Source organism: Hemitrygon akajei, chromosome 2 (assembly GCF_048418815.1).
Source record: "Hemitrygon akajei chromosome 2, sHemAka1.3, whole genome shotgun sequence".
NCBI classification, from domain to species: domain Eukaryota; kingdom Metazoa; phylum Chordata; class Chondrichthyes; order Myliobatiformes; family Dasyatidae; genus Hemitrygon; species Hemitrygon akajei.
This window is the reverse complement of record NC_133125.1, coordinates 145,544,838-145,563,829: the sequence shown is the minus strand read 5'-3', so window position 1 is coordinate 145,563,829 and position 18,992 is coordinate 145,544,838. Positions and strand designations below refer to the sequence as shown.

Genomic DNA, 18,992 nt, shown 5'->3' with positions numbered 1-18,992 from the left:
TGGAACTGTGGCTCATGGCAAATCCTTGGCTTGCTGCCTAATAGCCAGACTTGAATATTCTGCAATGCACAGAGCTCAAAGCAACCTGCGCTGGAGGAGTTCTTTCCTTATTGAGAAAAGGATAGAGTTCTTTCCTTATTTCTCTCATGGAGAGAGTGGAAACCGCAGAGGTTGGAGGGAGGGCTACAATATCAACTGTGGTGAGAAGGGAAGATGGGGGTGCAAGAGAAAAAGGAGCAAAATTGGAGAGGATCACAAGGAAGAGTAAGTGTGAGGTTCAAGGGCAAGTCAAAGGTAAGGTCAATATCTGGGTGCCGGTGGGGAAGATTGAAGGTGGCAGATGACCTGGGAATAGTCTAAGTGAATTTACAACAAAGATTGGGATGAGATTGGATGCTGGGGAAAGTTGGGGGGGGGGGGGGAGGGGGAGGCGAAGTTAAGCCATCTACAAGAAGGAAGACGGTCATTCTTACACTGTAGCAGTCCCAGTAAAGCCAAATTCTTTTTTTGTAACTTATTTTTTATTGAAGTTCATCATCAAATAAACATTTCCATAGGATGTATTTCAGACATTGTACATATATATCATATAGTCATATATGTCACAAATCTCCACGTAATATTTAACTGAGGTATACACTTATAGAAAAGGGAGGAAAGAAAGAACAAGCAAAAGGAGAAAACTGTACCAGAATTTTTTTTAAAATTGCCTGCCTATCTACAAATGTATTTACGCATTTTGTGTTTGTGATATCAAAGAAATATTGAAAGCCATTTGGTATGTGCACACAGTATATGCATGGTTGTGCCAGCAGATCACAACCTAAGCCAGACCTGCAAATGATCCCAAGTTTAGACATGTGGATTCCACTTTCTATTTGAATGAAATTAGCTGAATCTACAACAATTTTGGTTCTAGTTGGGTGTGCACATATGCTCATATACATCTCTGACTTACCTGTCTTCTACTGCTGTTGCTCCCAGTAAATTAAGGTCCGTTTCAACCACATCGTAAGCTTCAGCAAGTTTCTTGTCCCTGTCCTGGAGAGACAGCTTTGCATTCTGAAGGAGTGTGTGAACCTCTTTGTACTTTTCACAGCTAAGAACTTTGTACGCCACACATAATGTTCGCAGTCCTTCCTAAAATGATTAAAATTCCATTCAGTACTGCAACAGTTCTGGTGCAAACGAGAGAATAGATTCTGCATATGTTACAGCATTAAAGCACCCCACAAATATTTAACATCTGCAATTATTTAAACACCTTTAACATCTAGAAGCAATCTTCAGCTTAACATTTTTGGTCAGCTTTGTTCATTTTAATTGTAACATCAAGTTCCTCATCTTGAAATCTTGCAACATTTTGGATTTTGAAACTAAAATGTAAATAAGACACAAGGATATGGTTGGTTGGAGTAACACAATACATCAGCGATGAGTTTGGATCATCCTCAGACTGCTGAAGATCATACTTCCAGACAGCAAGATGTTTCTCTGCACTCCCAAAATGCTCATTAAGTGATAAAATGCAATCTTCGTTTAGAGTGAACTTGCAGCCATTAACATTTGGCTGCGATATTTGTTGGGCATTAAAACTGAGAAAAAAAATCATTTCTGGACTATTAGTCTTCACAAATGACATCCTTGCCATTGGAAATCAGTCAATGTTGAATTGGACTTTTAAGAAACTTTTAGAGTTTTTTTTGAAGAGGAAGGTAAAAAGGTAGATGAGGGCAGGGCAGTGGATGTTGTCTATCTGAACTTTAACAGGGCCTTCAACAAGGTCCTACATGGTTGGCTGGTCTGCAAGATTGGTTTTAGGTTAGGAATCCAGGGAAAGCTAGTTAGATTGATTCAAAACTGGGTTGGAAGTAGGAAACAGAAAATGGTGGTTGAAGGTTGTTTCTTGGAATGGACGCCAGTCCCTGAGGCACTAGTCATCAGTGTTGGGAGTCCTTGTTAATCTTTATTTTTATAAATAATTTGCATGCCAATGCACAAAACTTGATTAGTATGTTTGTGAGTGACACAAAATTAGGTGGTGTTACTGATAGTGAAGGAAGTTATGATAGATTGCAAGTGATTCTTGATCATTTAGGGAACTGGGCCAAGGAGTGGCAAATGGATTTCAATACAGATGAGTGTGAAAATAATGCACTTTGGAAAATCAAACCAACATAGGAATGGTAGGGAGTGTAATGAAACGGAGTGACTTACAAATACTAATGCATGGTTAATTGAAAACAGTGGCATAGGTAGACCTGGAGGGTTACGACAGTATGGTGCAGTTATACGTGTTGCTGAGGCTTTACTTAAAGTACCGTGTACAGTTTGTGTCATGTTGTTAGAGCAAAGATGTGGTTAAACTGTAAAGAGTACAAAAAGGATTTATGAGGTTTTTATGAAGACTAGAAGGACTTGGTTATAGGGAGAGTATGGGCAGGTTAGGTCTTCACCCCTTGGAATGTTGGAGAATGAGGGGACAACCTTATAGAAATGTTTAAAGTTATGAGAGGCATAGATAAGGTGGATGCCAATGTTCTTCTCCCTAGGGTAAGGGAGTACAAAAACTAGGGGCATATATTTAGGGTGAAAGGGAAAGATTTAACAGGGATTTTTCCATGCAGAGGGTGGTGATTATATGGAACAAGTTGCCAGAAGAAGTGGTTGAGGAAGGTACAAAAGTATCATTTAGGAAGTGCTGGAATAGGTACAGGAGGGGCAGGGCATAAAGGAAGATAGACTAAACACAAGAAATTGGGACTCGCTGGGTGGCCACCATAAACAGGAGAAAATCTGCAGATGCTGGAAATCTGAGCAACACTCACAAAGTGCTGGAGGAACTCAGCAGACCAGGGAGCATCTATAGGAAAGAGTGCAGTCAATGTTTCGGCCAAAACCCAAACCCAGTCCTGCTGAAGGGTTTCAGTCCAAAACGTCGACTGTACTTTCCATAGATGCTGCCTGGCCTGCTGAGTTCCCCCAGCATTTTGTGTGTGTTGCTTGGGTGGCCACCAGGGTTGGATTGGAATAATTGGGTCAAAGGGCCTCTACCCACGCTGCACTGCTCTATGACTCTAATGTCATTTACCAAATGCAAGTATCAGTTGGAACAAGTGAAGATAATGGAAGTGGTGAGAATTACATTTGTAGGACACAGGTTGCAACCAACAGGATAGAGCAAAGAATCTTCATCAGATCAAACCCAAAATGCAGAAGCTTGACATTACAGCAACACCGATATTGCGGTAGCAGATGCAGTTGATCCCAGAATTGCACCTATTTATAATGCTTTCTACCAGAGACTATAGACCTAGGAAGATTGACGTTGGAATGACTATTTGTCAGGTATATTGACTGGTTCCTCACAATGGCAGCAATCATAATCTCCTTCTCCCTGCAACGTTCTGCCAACAGATTTGACTGCAGGAGCTCAGCTCAGGATTGCTGTCTTTCCAATACAGCACCAACAATACACAAACCCTACTGAGCCAAAGCCAAACCTTCTCTTCAACGCCCACATTTCAATCTGGAAGGCTAAGCTAGGCAAAGCAGGTCTATATTAGAAATCCCAATGCACGACACATCGGAATGGTGCAGCGCTGCCCTGACGTACCACTGCATTACGTTGTACTCGCTGCTGGACCAGCTCAAGCTTTCCCTCCTTCACCCGGGGAAAAATGGACGAGTCAGCTCCTTTACAGAACAGTATTATTTCTCCTGGTTAAAGACAATAACATAAAAGTTATCGAAGTACATGAAGACAGGTTGAAATACTCATGGGCACAGATGATCAACAACGGATTTTGAAAAGGTAGGTTGGACAGGAGTACTGAATTCACCGAAACGAGTTTCAAAAATAAACACTAAAAGTTTCCTACAGAATAGCATATACCGTATAACATAGGCTTCCTGATGCATTTACGTTCCGTCCAATCCACTCACCCGATTCTGATCGAACGATGACGCTCATCCTCCGTCTCACAGAGTCGAAGTTCAATATTTCGAGCAATTCATACCTTGGGAAGATAAAGTGGTAAATCGGTTTATTATTGTCACAAGTACTAAGGTACAGTGGAAAGCCGAAAGTACAACACTGGGCTGAGCATGCGTCTTGGAGGTGTGCCTGTGTTGATTGTCAGTGACAAAGAGATGTGGTCTCCTGATGAGGAAGTCAAGGATCCAGTTACAGAGGCCCAGGTCTTGAACCTTGTTGATTAGTATTAATGGCTTGGAAAGCTGAACTATTATAATCAATAAACAGCAGCCTTGCTATTATTCAGAGAGACTGAGGATTGTAGTATCCATACTGTAGTAACAGTATCCAAAGCCAAGTGGAGAGCCAGTGAGATTGCGTCTTGTGGCAGTCAGCAAATTGAAGTGGTCCAGGTCTTTGCTTAGGCGGGAGATAACTTCAGCCACAACCAACCACTTCCAGATGATAATCACTGAGGCAGACGTGCCTATTATGAAACCTCTGACAGTGAGATTTCGACAACGTCCTTGAACGCTCCAGCCAGAAGGTCAGCACCCGCCAGTTACACCACTGAGGCCTGATGTGTTGGAAGGGTTCACCCTCTTCTGACATCCACCTCCAAGGCAGAGATCACAGGGATGCACAGGTGAGTATTATTCTCCCTGTCAAAGTGTCCATAATAGCTGTTTAGCTCATCAGAAAATGAAGCATCATGGCCTTCTATAGAAGATCGCTTCGCCAAGTACCTATGCTCCGTCTACCAGAAAAAGCGGGATCTTCCAGTGGCCAACCATTTTAATTCCACTTCCCATTCCAACATGCCAGTCCATGGTCTCCTCTACTGTTATGATAAGGCCACACTCAGATTGGAGCAACAACACATTATATTCCATCTGGGCAGCCTCCAACCTGATGGCATTAACATCATTTCTCAAATTTCCAGTAATGACCCCCCCCCCACTCCTTTTTCACCATTCTCCATTCCTTTTTCCCTCTCTCACCTTATCTCTTTAGCTGGCCATCAACCTCCCTCTGGTGCTCCTCCCCCTTTTCTTCCTTCCATGGCCTCTCCTATCATATTGTCCCTTCCCCAGCCACATACCTCTTTCACCAATCAATTTCCCCTCTCGGTTTCACCTCTCACCTTGTGTTTCTTCCTCCCCTCCCCCTACCTTCTAACTCTGACTCATCATTTTCTTCACTTCAGTTCTGATGAAGGGTCTTGGCCTGATATGTCAACTGTACTCTTTTCCACAGATGCTGCCTGGCCTGCTGAGTTCCTGCGGCATTTTGTGTGTGTTTCTTGTTTGCCTGGTATGCTGGTAGGTTGTGCCTTATAGGAAAGTAATGGCACGCAAACCATGCCACAGTGGTTCTGCATCCAATTCTGTTTCTAACTTCGTAAGAATTACCTCCTCAATCTCACGATGGCCTTCTGCAGGTTGTACCTGGACTTCTTGTTTCACCGATCTTGAACATCACAATAGACTGCAAATGTGTTCATCCACAGCTTCTGGTTTGGGCACGTTTGGATGTTCTCAAAGGCACACACCCATCCACACAGGTTTTGAAGAAGTTGTTGACGGATAAGGCACATTCATTCATATCCGAAGATGAATCCCCAAATACGGATCAGTCCATCTATTCAAACAGTCCTGTAAGCGCTCCTCCAACATACAGTCAAGGTAAGCCCCCCTTGACCATATCTTTGGCATGTTCACAATGGATACTACAATCCTCAGTCTCTCCTACATGGTGGCAGAAAGGAACTGCAACGTAATTGGATTTGCCAAAGTGTGAGCATGGGATGGCATAGTATGCATTTTTGATTGTGGTGTAACAGTGCCCAAATGTTGGCTCCTCAGGTAGTTTGTTGGTGGTAGTCTGTCAGAGGCTTCAAGCTGGTCTGGTTGAAGTCCCTTGTAATAATCGGGAAGGCATTAGGTTGTGCTGTCTCATAACTGGTGATCGTGGTGCTCAGCTCCACCAGTACCACCTTGCTGTCTGCCACTGGTGGAATGTACTCTGCAATCGTCCATTCTGTGCACCACAATGAATCAGTCATGAAGCAAAGGCTGCTGCCCCTGTCTTTACCTGATGCTGCTATCCAGTTTATGCAGCGGCAGGTGAGGCCGTCGGGCTGGAGTGTTATGTCCAGAGTGCTGGGTGTGAGCCATGTCTCCGTGAAACAGAGTGCACAATAGTTTCTGATGTCTCTCTGGTACTGCAAGCTTGCGCTGAGATCTTCAATTTTATTTTCCAGAGACTGTACCTTAACCAGGAGGATGGTAGGAAGGCAGTAGGGGAGGGGTGGGGGTCAGGTTCAGACACATGCTTTAGTTTTGCCTGCAGCCCTCCCTGGCAGCTCCTGCAGCTGCACTGTTGAAAGTATCCTGACTGGTTGCATCATTGTCTTGTAAGCTGCAGAGAGTAGTGAATTCAGCTTGCTGGTCGTCCACTCAGCCTTGGACCAGCTGGACAACAGCAATACCTACATTAGGCTGCTATTTATCAATTACAGCTCAGCATTCAACACCATCACCCCTTCAGTACTAATCAAAAAACATTAAAACCTGGGCATCTGTACCTCCCTCTGCAACTAGATTCTTGACTTTCTCATCGAGAGACAACAAATAATCGCAGGGGGAAAGATACTGTCTGCTTACGTTATCTATGCCCCTCAATCTAATAAACTTCTATCAGATCTCTCCTCCGCTTCCGATTCTCCAGATAAAACAACAAGCAGTCAAACCAGGAGCTCCCTCAGCACCACCCAGCATCAGCCTGACAGTACCCAGGAACACTCCCTTAAGAACCTGGAAGTGGTCACCCCTACACCAACTGGCAAAGGCCCAGGTGCTCCCTCAGTGCTAGCTTACATCAGCCTGAGAGCTCCCTGGGTGCTGACCTTAAACCGGCCCAGGAGCACCCTCGGTACTGCGGTGATATTGACCCGAAAGCTCACTAGGTTCTGAAATTATCTCTTAAACATTTCTAAACTTGTAAAGTTTATACCCATAAGCCTAAGCCTTTAAAATGTGCCCCCAATCTTGAGGCAAAGAATTAAAAACTGCAAAGTGGTAGCAGATGCAGACTGTGACATATCTCCTCCTTCAGTTTCCATAATTACAGAATTTGTTTTAAAATTGGTTTCCCTGTTTCAAGCTGCATACTATACCTTTCAAGTATAGCTTCTGCATTTTCAATCTCCATAAAATTGTCTTTTAGCTGCAGAAATGAGTATCCATACCTGAAAATTTAAAACAAAATTAAAGTTACTTGACCCAAAGAAATGTGACCATCACTGAGAAATATATAAAGATGGTCCGTTACATGTATAGATAAGGAAATTTCAAATTCAAAATCAGACTTAACGAATCCACAAGCTGATTATTACCATGAAACTGGTGGATTGTTGTGAAAATGCAACTCGATAATTTGACCCCCTTCAGGAAGCCGAACTTGCTCTCCACAGCTGATCCTGGCCTATGTGTGACCAGTCCTCAAGTCATGGAGTCATCCAGCGCAGAGGTGAGCCATTCAGGCCTTCACATCCATGCTGACCCATCCACACTATAATCCCATTATGTCCTTCTCTTGTGTCCTTCTCTGCCCTGTCTATTTAAATGTCTGACTAAATGTATCTGATTCCACCACCTTTTCAGGCAGCATGTTCCACAATATCAACCACTGTCTGTTTGAAGAAATATTCCTCAAATCCTCTTTAAATTTTCTTCCTTTTACTTCAAACATATGCTCTCTCATTTTAGATACCCCTCCTACGGAAAAGGATTTCAGCTATCTAGCCTACCTGTGACTCTCATAATCTACCAGGTCACCCCTCAGCCTCATTCAGTTTAGGGAAAACAGCCCCAGGCTATCTAATCTCTCCCAATATTGTAAATCCTCCAATCTAGGAGCAATATCCTGGTGATTCCATCTGCAGTACCCCCAGCACAATCACATCCTCCCTCCAGTGTGACAATCAGACTAGCACAAAGTGTGGTGTTGCAGAACATATCTGATGGGCTGAATGGCCTAATTCTGCTCTTATTTCTTCTGGCTTTTGAAAAATTGCAACGCAGCATTCCAACTCTTACGTTCCATGCCGCAATCTACAAAGGCAAGTGTGCCAATTGTTGTCTTCGTCACACATGTTGCTACTTTCAGAGAGCTATGTTTTCGACCCTTAAGGTCTGTCTGTTCTTCAACATTCCTTAGTGTACCACATAGATCTTATCTCATGTAACTTCCCAAAACACATCCTGACTTACACTAGTCAGAATTGAATTCCATTGCTGAAGCTCCGCCCAATTTTCCAAATGAGCTGTCTCCCTCTGTGACAGCAGAGGACGATCCTTGCAATCTACAGCTTCAATTTTTGCCTCATTCACAACTTCCTAATCATACTGCTTTCTACATTGACATCCAAGTCAGTAAAATATACTGTATATCAACAAAAGGGTCCAATACTGCTCCCCATGTCACTGTTCAAAAAACATCCTTTCACCAACCTCTGCCTCCTATCACCATACCAATGTTGGAGTGAATTAGCCATTTCAACATGGATCCCATTAGCTAGTACTAGCCCTCATGCAGGCCCTTTCCAAATGACTTACTTAAGTCTATATAGACGAAACCTACTGCCCTGCTTCATCAATCGACTTTGTTACCTTCTCAAAAACCTCACCAAATTACTGATTCAGCATTTCCTCTGCACAACGCCATGTTGATGATTGTCCCCACCCCTTTCCAAATATTCATAAATCCTGTCCCACAGGACACAAGACATGAAAAAGATTAAAAAGATAAACTTTGTCACACGTACATTGAAACTGAGTGTAACACGTCATCTGTGGCAATGACAAGACAGTCCGAATGTGTGCTGTGGGCAGCCCACAGGTGTTGTCATGCTTCAAGTGCCAATGTAGCATGTCTAGAACTTACTAACCCTAGCCTGTACATCCTTGGAATGCGGGGGGGATCCCACACAGTCACAGGGAGAATGCGCAAATTCCTTACAGTTCGCGGAGGGAACTGAATCGGAATCAGAATCCCCGATTTTTAATTACCAGTAACCACTGTGCTACCGGTGCTGCGCTCTCCATTACCTGTGCTGTCAATTTAGAGCACTGGCGAAGAATATGTGACACATTTACCTTTGTAGACAGTGGCACAAAATTTAAGAGTTGGGATGTTGCAATTTTTCAGAATGCTGGATAGGCCATAAGACATTGGAGTAGAATTAGGCAATTCAATCCATCCAATCATATTTGATTTATCTTTTTCTCTCTTAACCCCATTCTCCTGCCTTCTCCCCATAACCTTTGACATCCTGCCTAATCAAAAACCCATCGATCTCTGCTCTAGGTGTACCTAATGATCTGGCCTCCAAAGTCAAAGACTTAGCCTACCCTGTTAATACCACTGAATCTTGGGTCTCACTTCTCATTCTTCCAAATCCCAGTGAATATTGTCCAATCTCACTTTAACTTTAATATACAACCCCTCAGCCCAGGAACAAGTTTACATTGCATCAACACCTGAGCAAACACGTTAGACTTTTCTCTATAAGGTGTTTGGAATACAAAAGTCAGGAAGTTTAGATGAATTGCAAGGAGCATTGAAAAGATTTAATTTTGGTTATTATGTGTAAATTTGGTCTCTGCACTTGAAAAAGATACTTGCCTTGATGTTAGTGAAGTGTGGAATTACTGGATTGATGCCTGGAATGAATGTCTGTATGATAAAGTGAATACTGGTCTGTAATCACTGGTGTTTAGAAAAGTAATAGATAAACTTAGAGACAAACAAGATTCAGTGAGGGGGACAGGCAAGATAGGAAATTGTTTATTGTATCATCTTGATTAAGATCAATAGATTTTGTGGGAATTAAGGAAATCATAGAATTTACAGATCAAATCGGAAGCCACTTTCTCAATGAACATCAGGGCAGGTGCAAGGAGCCACATGTCCTCTTCCTGCTTTAATTTACTAAGCTTAGAAAGCAACAAAGCAGTTTAATAAAATGATTAAAATATAAGGGGCAGTTAACTTGCTTGGCTATAGTAATGAATGTAAGCACAAATGAGGGTATGCAGGACGTTTTACAAGGAAGGGTGAAGGGTTAATTATAATGAGAAGCAATTGGCAAGACTGGGATGGATTCCTTTTGAAAAGAGACCGATGAAAGGTTATTCTGTATAAAGTCGGGGAACCTAAATGAAGAGAACTGCAAGGGCATTAGGGGTTAATGGGTTCCTGTGGTGTTGTTAATTGCCACGGGCAACATCATTTAAAATGAAATAATCAATCAAGCAAGTTAAACCTTAAATACCGTAGACAAGAATTCAACAGATCCCCCTCCCAGTTACCTTTCCCTTCACCTGACTTCACCCATCACCTGCCAGATTGTACTTCTTCCTCTCCCTTATCATCACCTTATTCTGCCTTCTTCCCCCTTCCGTTCCAGTTCTGATGCCATATTTAAGTGCGCTGACACTGACCAAATCAAAGGTGGTGACAAATCAGCAAATAGGAAGGAGATTGAAAATCTGGCTGGATGGGGTCACAGCAATAATCTCTCACTCAATGTCAGGAAGACCAAGATGATGATTATTGACTTCAGGAGGAGGAAACCAGAGGTCCATGAGCCAGTCCTCAGCCAAGGACCAGAGATGGAGAGTGTCAGCAACTTTAAATTCCTCAGTGTTATCATTTCAGAGCATCAGTCCTGGGTGCTGGTACAAAGAAACCACAGCAGTGTCTCTACTTCTTTAGAAGTTTGCAAAGATTTGGCATGTCATCTAAAAGTTTGACAAACTTCTTTCCATATGTAATGGAGAGTAATATTGACTGATTGCACCATGGCCTGCAATGGAAACACCAAAGCACTTGAATGGAAAAGCCTTCAAATAGTAGTAGATACAGCCCAGCCAACCCCTGAGCTCATCTACATGGAGCACTGTTGCAGGAAAGCAGTATCCATCATAAAGGACCCCACCACCTGAACCATACAGCTGCCATCAGGAAGGTGGAACAGGAGCCTCAGGACCCACACCACCAGGTTCAGGAACAGTTATTACCCCTCAACTATCAGGCTCCTGAACCAGAGGGGATAACTTCACTCACCTCATCAATGAACTGTTCTCACAACCGATGAACTCACTTAAAAGAACTCTTCATTTCACGTTATAATATTTATTGCTTATGTATTTGTTATTATTTAATTTCATTTTGTATTTGCAGGTTGACATCTTTTGCATATTAGTTGTTTATTGGTTCATCGATTTTATTGTTTTTTTGTATTTACTATATATGCCCACAAGAATATGAATCTCAGGGTTGAATATGGTGACATATATGTACTTTGATAATACATTTACTTTGAACTTTGACGAAGGCTCTCAGCCAGTAGCATAGACTGTTTATTCCTTTCCATAGTTGCTGCCTGCCTTGTTGAGTTCCTACAGAAACTTGAGTGTGTTGCTCCAGACTTCCTGCAATCTCTTGTGTTTAGAATGGAGACTGGAACAGGTGCAGTATACATAAATGATTGGGATGAAAGTGTAGGAGTGCTGATTAGTAAGTTTGTAGATAGCAGAGCTTTAGATAGTGAGGAGGGTTGTCAAAGAGGTTCAATCAGAACAAGTGTGAGATGTTGCACTTAGGCGGTCAAACTCAAAGAGAAAGAATACAGAACCTTCGATGTTGGTGTGCAAGTCTTTATCTCCCTGAACGTAGCAATGCAAGTAGATAGGGTGATAAGGGTGGGCTAGTGCACATCTGTATTTACTAGCTGGGGTGTTGAGTATAAAGTCAGCATGATTTCCTGAAAGGAAGATCCTGCCTGACAAACCTACCACAAATCTTTGAGGAAATTACAAGCAGGGTAGACAAAGGAGATGCAGTAGACGTGGTGTACTTGGATTTTCAGAAGGCCTTTGACAAGGTGCCGCATATGAGGCTGCTCACCATGGAATTACAGGGAAGTTACTAGCGTGGGTGGAGCAATAGCTGGTCAGCAGAAAACAGAGAGTGGGAATAAAGGGATCCTATTCTGGCTGGCTTCCGGTTACCAGAGGAGTTCCACGGGGGTCAGTGGTGGGACTGTTACTTTTTATGATGTACGTCAAAGACCTGGACAAGGTTATTAAGGGATTTGTGGCTAAATCTGTGGAAGTTGTTGCCATGAGCAGCTGTGCAGGCCAAGTCATTGGGTGTATTTAAGGCAGAGATAGCTGGGATCTCGATTAGCCAGGGCATCAAGGGGTATGGGGTGAAAGCAGGGGAGTGGGGATGACTGGAAGAATTGGACTGGAATGGTGGAGCAGACTCGATGGGCTGAATGGCCTACTTCACTCCTATATCTTATGGTCTTACGGTTATGGTCTTATAAACATTGGGAAGTCATGTTTCAGCTGCATAAAACTTTGGCTGGAATACATTTGAAATATTGTGGCCAGTTTCTGTTCCACTTCACAGGACAGATGTGGAGGCTTTGTAAAGGGTACAGGAGAGGTTCACCAGAACGTTGCCTGGATTGGAGTGTACTTGCTATAAGGGGAGTTTTCTATGAAACATCAGAGACTGAAGTGTATAGAATTATGAGGCATAGACAGGGCAGGCAGTCAGAGACAGTTTTTCAGGACAGATTGGTCATACACTTTAAGGCGAGAGGGGGAAGTTTTAAGAGATCTATGTGACATGGTTTTTTTTTCATCTAGACAGAATGTTAGGCGCCAGGGAGGTAGTGGAAACAGACATAATAGCAATTTTTAAGGGATACTAAGATGCATAAATTTAAGGATTTAGCCAACGTGCAGTTTATGTTAATATCAATGTTGGTACAGACATTGTGGAGCAAAGGTCCTATTGTCTATGGTTTAGAACTATAAGGACATGATGGTCAAAAGGCAGAGATAGCATGGAGTGAAGGAAAAGAGTGAGCAAGAGGAAGAAAGAGAAAGGAAAAAGGAGAAGGGAAGACAGAGGGAGGAGAGAAAGAGAGAAACGTAGAAAAAGAGGAAAACAGCTGAAAAGAGAATGGGGGAAAGGTGTAAATTGAGAATGTGGGTGGGGAGAGGTGAGGGAAGGGAGGAGAAGGGGATAGGAGATGAGGAAGGAGGTGGGAGATAGAAGTAAGAGGGAATGGGCAGCAAAAAACAAAAGGAGAGTTAAAGAGAGGCAGTGAGAGATGCAGATCTGAGTCAGAATAAATGAGCAAGAGAGGAAGTGAAAGATAACAGAGGGGAAGGGATAGGAAGGAAGGTGAGAAAGAGGAATAAAAAACAATGCAGTCAGTAAATGTGAGAAAACATGAGGGATATTCAAAGCAGGAGAATAGAAAAGCAAGAAAGATTGATGGTATAGTGGACAGTGAGGAAAACTGACTAAGGTTACTGCAATACTAGATCAACTGGGAAATTGGGCCAGGAAATCACAAATGGAATTTAACCCAGAGAAGTATGAAGTGATGCAATTTATAAAGCAGGATGGGATGTATGAATGTGAATGACAGGGAGCTGGAAAATGTTGCAGAACAGATGTGTGGGATAGAAGCACACACTTCCCTGTAACTGGCAACACAGAGAGACAAGAGTGAAGATGATGTATGACATTCTTGCCGTCATCAGACAGAGCATTAAGAACAAGATTTGGGACTAACAGAACAGATGTACAAGACATGGGTGAGATACTTGAAGTGTTATGTTCAGTTCTGGCAGACTGATGATAGGAATGACATGAATAAGCTAGTAAAAGTGCAGAAAAGATTCACAAGGATGTTGCCAAGACCGGAAGGTTTGAGTTATAAGGAGAGACTGGAGAGGCAGGGATAAAGGTGGTTTATAAAATCATGAAGAGCATGAATTAGATGGATTGTCACAGCTTTTCCCCGAATGTAGAGGCACCTTGGATGAGTTGGGCCGCAGGGGCCTGGTTCCCTGTTTTATGATTCTATCAATTTTTGATCGGGTTTAAATGAAAATATATTTGAGGACCACGATAACAGTCCAATGGTATGGAATGTGGGCAACTAATAATTAACAACAATTAATATTTCTTGGTCCCTTCAACAAGCAAGACAACATGCTGCTCCAAAGAGCACTATATGAGGTCATTCTTACCCTCAGCCATAAGGCTCCATCATGAGTCAGCCGGGGTTAATGATGACCACTCCCCCCCCCCCCCCCCCCCCCCCCCGTTATACCGTTTAAAAATTTATTCTTCTTACATCTCTTCTAACATTTGTATACCTGCGAATGCTGCTGTGACACTAATTTCCTTTGGGATCAATAAAGTATCTAAGTACGCATGGCAGATCAATGCTTGGAGATGTACTGTGTCAGCATCTGATTTTGCAGAGATATATTTTGGGAATGCAGGAGACATGGTTAAGGGTGGCCTAGGTGTTGGCTATAAATTTCTAATAAGCAGCAACAGAAGAGGGGCAACTCACCATCGTCAGATACTTCATCCCACTGAAGGAACTTGGGTTGGCAAGGTGCAAACAGCTCTCAATGTTTACACCTATAATGCCCATCGGGTTTTGGCTGAATTTGACTTGAAGAAAAACGTGAACCTTTTCTCACAAAACATTTGGGCTTCCTCTCATACTAAGCAATTTCAGAATTGGCACAGACAAGCAAAGCACATGATTAGATCTTGATTCTATTAATTAAATATCTCAGAAGTGGAAGATAAACTGGTAATTTGTGGAGCAGTGGTCTGTGAGATGGGGCAGTTCTCTGGAAAGCACTGACCTGTGAATAACAAGTTTTGGAAATGGTAGATGTCAGTGCTTCATTTTCAGCAAAGGTTAAAAGTGTCATTTGTTCCAATTATTTGAACTTACTTTGTGGATTCTGAATACAGTATGTGTATAGTAAGTTCAATCATGTAATAAATGGAAACTACAGAACTAATTCACAAAGGTTTCCTTACGAAGAGCTCGAATGTTCAAAACTGAATGTTCCACACAATTTCAGTGTGTGTTCTGCATCAGTGACAAGGAAAAATTGTGAATTCTCATCTTTTACACAATCCCCCACCACCCTCCTTCCCATGCTGTTTATAACTGTGTTCAGTACCTCTTCACACCTTCCACCAGAGCAATCTCATCTGGTGAGGAGGAAATATAAACCGAGGATCTCCGACATTCCTGGCGCTGCTTTGGACAATCAGTTTGGTCTTCCTTCTTAACCTGGACCGTGTGGCAAAGACAAAGTGCACGGAAAAACAGCTCCTCTCTTCCCTGGAAGTAAAACAACCACATTAATGATGGCCAACTAAATAGTGGTAGGACATGACGCCATTTGCCCTGTACCCTACTTTGTCCCAGAGATTGGGCATTTATTTATCCTTATAATGTATCTGTGTAGTATGAAACTATAAAGGCTCTTTCCTTAGCAATAGAGCTTGAACTGGAAGGTGATGGTATCAATAGGCCGATGATATGTAAAAGAATGATTCAGTTCACTATTTCTTCTAATATCTCATCAGGATAAGTAATAGGAAGTGCCTACTTCCCACACAGATAACAGCCCCACTGGTTAGCAAACTATTCAGTGAACACACCACAACATTTGGAGAGACTCACTGAGTAGGCTGTTCAGGAGCAAGCTCCCAGCCCGGCTACCGTGACACTATTCTTATTCAACCAGTTCCCAGGAAATAGCCGCTGCTGTCAAGCTCAGCATTCGTTAGACGTCCGCTGCTAGTGATGGGCCACTTTCAACCTTTGCAGTTTTTCTGGTGACGGTGGCCCAGTGCTGCTGGACAGGGAGTGTCTGGACGTGGAGCACGACCACGCGTTAAAGAGCTGGGAATCCTCCAGTAGGCCCAATCTAAGTGCTGGGTATCAAGAGGATGACAGAGTATAGAATGTCCCAATTAAGAGGTCTTGATCTTCAAATCCTGATCCTTGACAGCTTGTGCAGCATCTTGGATCTAGCCCGCCTGCTGTTCCACACTACATTACACTTTGCCTGTATAGGCTGCTCCTTTACACTCTCTATAAGCACAAGACATTCTGGAAGAGGCTGGAAATCCAGAGACCACACAAAATGCTGGAGGAACTCGGCAGGTCAGGCAGCATCTATGGAGGGGAATAAACAATTAACATCTCTGGACAAGTCTCTTCATCGGGGTTGGAAAGGAAGAAAGAAGATGCCAGAATAAGAAGGTGGGAGGAGGGGAAAGAGTACAAGCTAAGAGGTGATAGGTGGTAAAGGTAAGGGACTGAAGAAAGAGGGATCCGATGGGAGAGGAGAGTGGACCATGGCTGAAAGGGGAGGAGGAGGTACACCAGAGGGAGGTGATGTTGATCCATTCTGACATCTGGAGACAAGGCAGTTCCCCAGTGGTGATCTCTCTACATGAAAGTGCTCCCCCTCGTGCATCAGATAACCAGGAGTCATCCTCCCTGTCTATAAACCCTTCAAAATCCCTCTGTCACGTCACTGTTCAGTCCTCTCCACTCCAAGTAAACCAAACCCAGCCTCTCTCGTCACTCCTCATGGCTGAAATGCAGACAACATCCTGGTGCATTCTCCAGTGAATCAGGTCCTTCCTAGTGTGTGGCAATGTCAGATGCTGCAACATTTGAAGGGACTGTAAAGTGACAGACCCTCAAAGGTCACAGATTTCCCAACATGAGTCGAGTCTGACACTGAGCCTGGCTCTGTGGCTCAGGAGGGAAGGGGGGGAGAAGAGGTGAACTGTAGTGACAGGCAAACAGAAAGGAGGTTCTGTGGATGACAACTTTACTCCTGGATGCCAGGGACAGGTTAGGCATATCTCAGATCTCAGAATAAATTTAAAGGTCAGTGAGCCTAACGTTAGTAGTGGGAAAGTTATTGAAAAGTATTCTAAGGGACTGGATATAGGAGCATTGGGATAGACAAGGACTGATTAGAGATAGTCAACATGGCTTTTATGTATGATAGATCGTGCCTAACCAATCTTAAGAATTTTCTGAGGAAGTTACCAGGAAATTTGATGAAGTCAAGGAAGTAGATATTGTCCATTTAGACTTTAGCAATTTCTTTGGAAAGGTCCTGCATGGGAGGTTGGTCAAGAAGGTTCAGTCGCTTGGTATTCATTGAGGTATGACATTGGATTAAACATTGGCTTTGTGGGAGAAGCCAGAGAGTGTGGTAGAGGGTTACCTCTCTGGCTGCAGGACTGCGACTAGCGTGTGCTGCAGGGATCAGTGCTGGGTCTGTTGTGGTGCTATCTGGATGACAATATGGTAAAATGGATCGGCAAATTTGTTGATGGCATCAAGATTAGGGGTGTAGTGGACAGCGTGGTAGGCTATCAAAGCTTGCAGCAGGATCCGGACCAGCTGGGAAAATAGGCTGAAAAATTGTAGATGGAATTGAATGCAGACCAGTGTGAGGCGTTGCGCTTTGGGAGGACCAGCCGGGGGGGGGGGGGGGGGCCTTACATAGTGAGCCAGTGGTACAGCACCAGGGAGTCCACAGAGGGATCTGGGAATACAGATCCATAATTCTTTGAAAGTGGCATTTTAGGGTCAATAAAGAAAGCTTTTGGCACACAGCCTTCATAAATCAATGTATTGAGTACAGGAGTTGGATGATATGTTGTAATTGTATAAGGGGTTAATGAAGCCTAACTTGGAGTATTGTGTGCAGTTTTGTCACCTACTGACGGAAAGATGTAAATAAGCCTGAAAGAGTGTAGAGAAAATTTACAAGTATTTTGCCCAGACCTGAGGACTTAAGTTATATGGAAAGGTTGAAGATATTAGGACTTTACTCTCTAGAACATAGAGGAGTGAAGGAATACAAAATTATGGGGGTGGCGGGGGGGGGGGGGTGAGGATATGAAATAAATGCAAGCAGGCTTTTTCCACTGAGGTCAGGTGGGACTATAACCAGAGGTCATAGGTTAAAGGGGGGAAAAAATGAAGAGCTTAAGGGGAACTTCACTCAGAGGGTAGTGAGAGTGTGGAGCGAGCTGCCAGCGGAAGTGATGTGTGTGGGTTTGATTTCAACAATTAAGAGAAATATGGATATGTACATGAATGGGAGTGATATGGTTCAGGTGCAGGTCAGTCAGAAAAGGCAGATTAATGGCTCATAATGGACAAGATGGGCCAAAGGGCCTGATTCTGTGCTGTAGTGTTCTATGACTCCAAGAATCAGGACTTGGGTTGATTAATTTTTTTTATTCTTAATTTAGCAATACCACACTGAACAGGCCCTTCCAGACCAAAGAGCCACATCACCCAGCAACTCACCTATTTAACCCTAGCACAATCAAAGGACTATTTACAATGACCAATTAATCTACTAACTGGTATGTCTTTGGACTGTGGGAGGAAACCCACGTGGTCACGAGGAGAACATCCAGACGGTGCCAGAATTGAACTCTGAGCTCCAATACCCCGAGCTGTAGCAGTGTCACGCTAACCACTTTGCTACCGTGGTTCCCATTGTAAATGTTGACATGTATAGTGGTCACTGAGGTATCAGTAAGAATTTGGAGCTATAATGGGTATCAAAAGGTACAAGATATTTTTCCGTGGAGTGGTTAATATCTGCAATGTGCTCCCAGAGTACATGGTGCAATCAGATACTATTACTTTATTGTCGCCAAACAATTGATATTAGGGCATACAACCATCACAGTGATATTTGGTTCTGCGCTTCACGCTCCCTGGAGTACAAATTGAGAGTAAATATAATAAAAATTTAAATTATAAATCATAAATAGATAAGGGTAAGTAAGGTAGTACAAAAAAAGCCGAGAGACAGGTCCGGATATTTGGAAGGTACGGCCCAGATCCGGGGCAGGATCCGTTCAACAGTCTTATCACAGTTGGAAAGAAGCTGTTCCCAAATCTGGCCATACGAGTCTTCAGCTCCTGAACCTTCTCCCAGAGGAAAGAGGGTCAAAAAGTGTGTTGGCTGGGCGGGTTGTGTCCTTGATTATCCTGGCAGCACTGCTCCGACAGCGTGCAGTGTAAAGTGAGTCCAAGGACGGAAGA

The 18,992-nt window shown here is 43.2% G+C and overlaps 1 protein-coding gene across 5 annotated transcripts in view; it reads right to left on the bottom strand.

The window, feature by feature from the left end:
- Positions 1 to 18,992, bottom strand: part of atp11a (ATPase phospholipid transporting 11A) — a 150,665-nt gene that overhangs the window by 51,087 nt on the left and 80,586 nt on the right. For all 5 annotated transcript variants that reach the window (XM_073029233.1, XM_073029239.1, XM_073029223.1 and 2 more), the window contains exons 14-18: positions 15,067 to 15,230; positions 7,155 to 7,226; positions 3,946 to 4,019; positions 3,617 to 3,720; positions 959 to 1,140 (exon numbers count right to left, since the gene is read on the bottom strand). In XM_073029233.1, the coding sequence (XP_072885334.1) occupies positions 959 to 1,140; positions 3,617 to 3,720; positions 3,946 to 4,019; positions 7,155 to 7,226; positions 15,067 to 15,230 (596 nt within the window). The remainder of the gene's footprint in view (positions 1 to 958; positions 1,141 to 3,616; positions 3,721 to 3,945; positions 4,020 to 7,154; positions 7,227 to 15,066; positions 15,231 to 18,992) is intronic.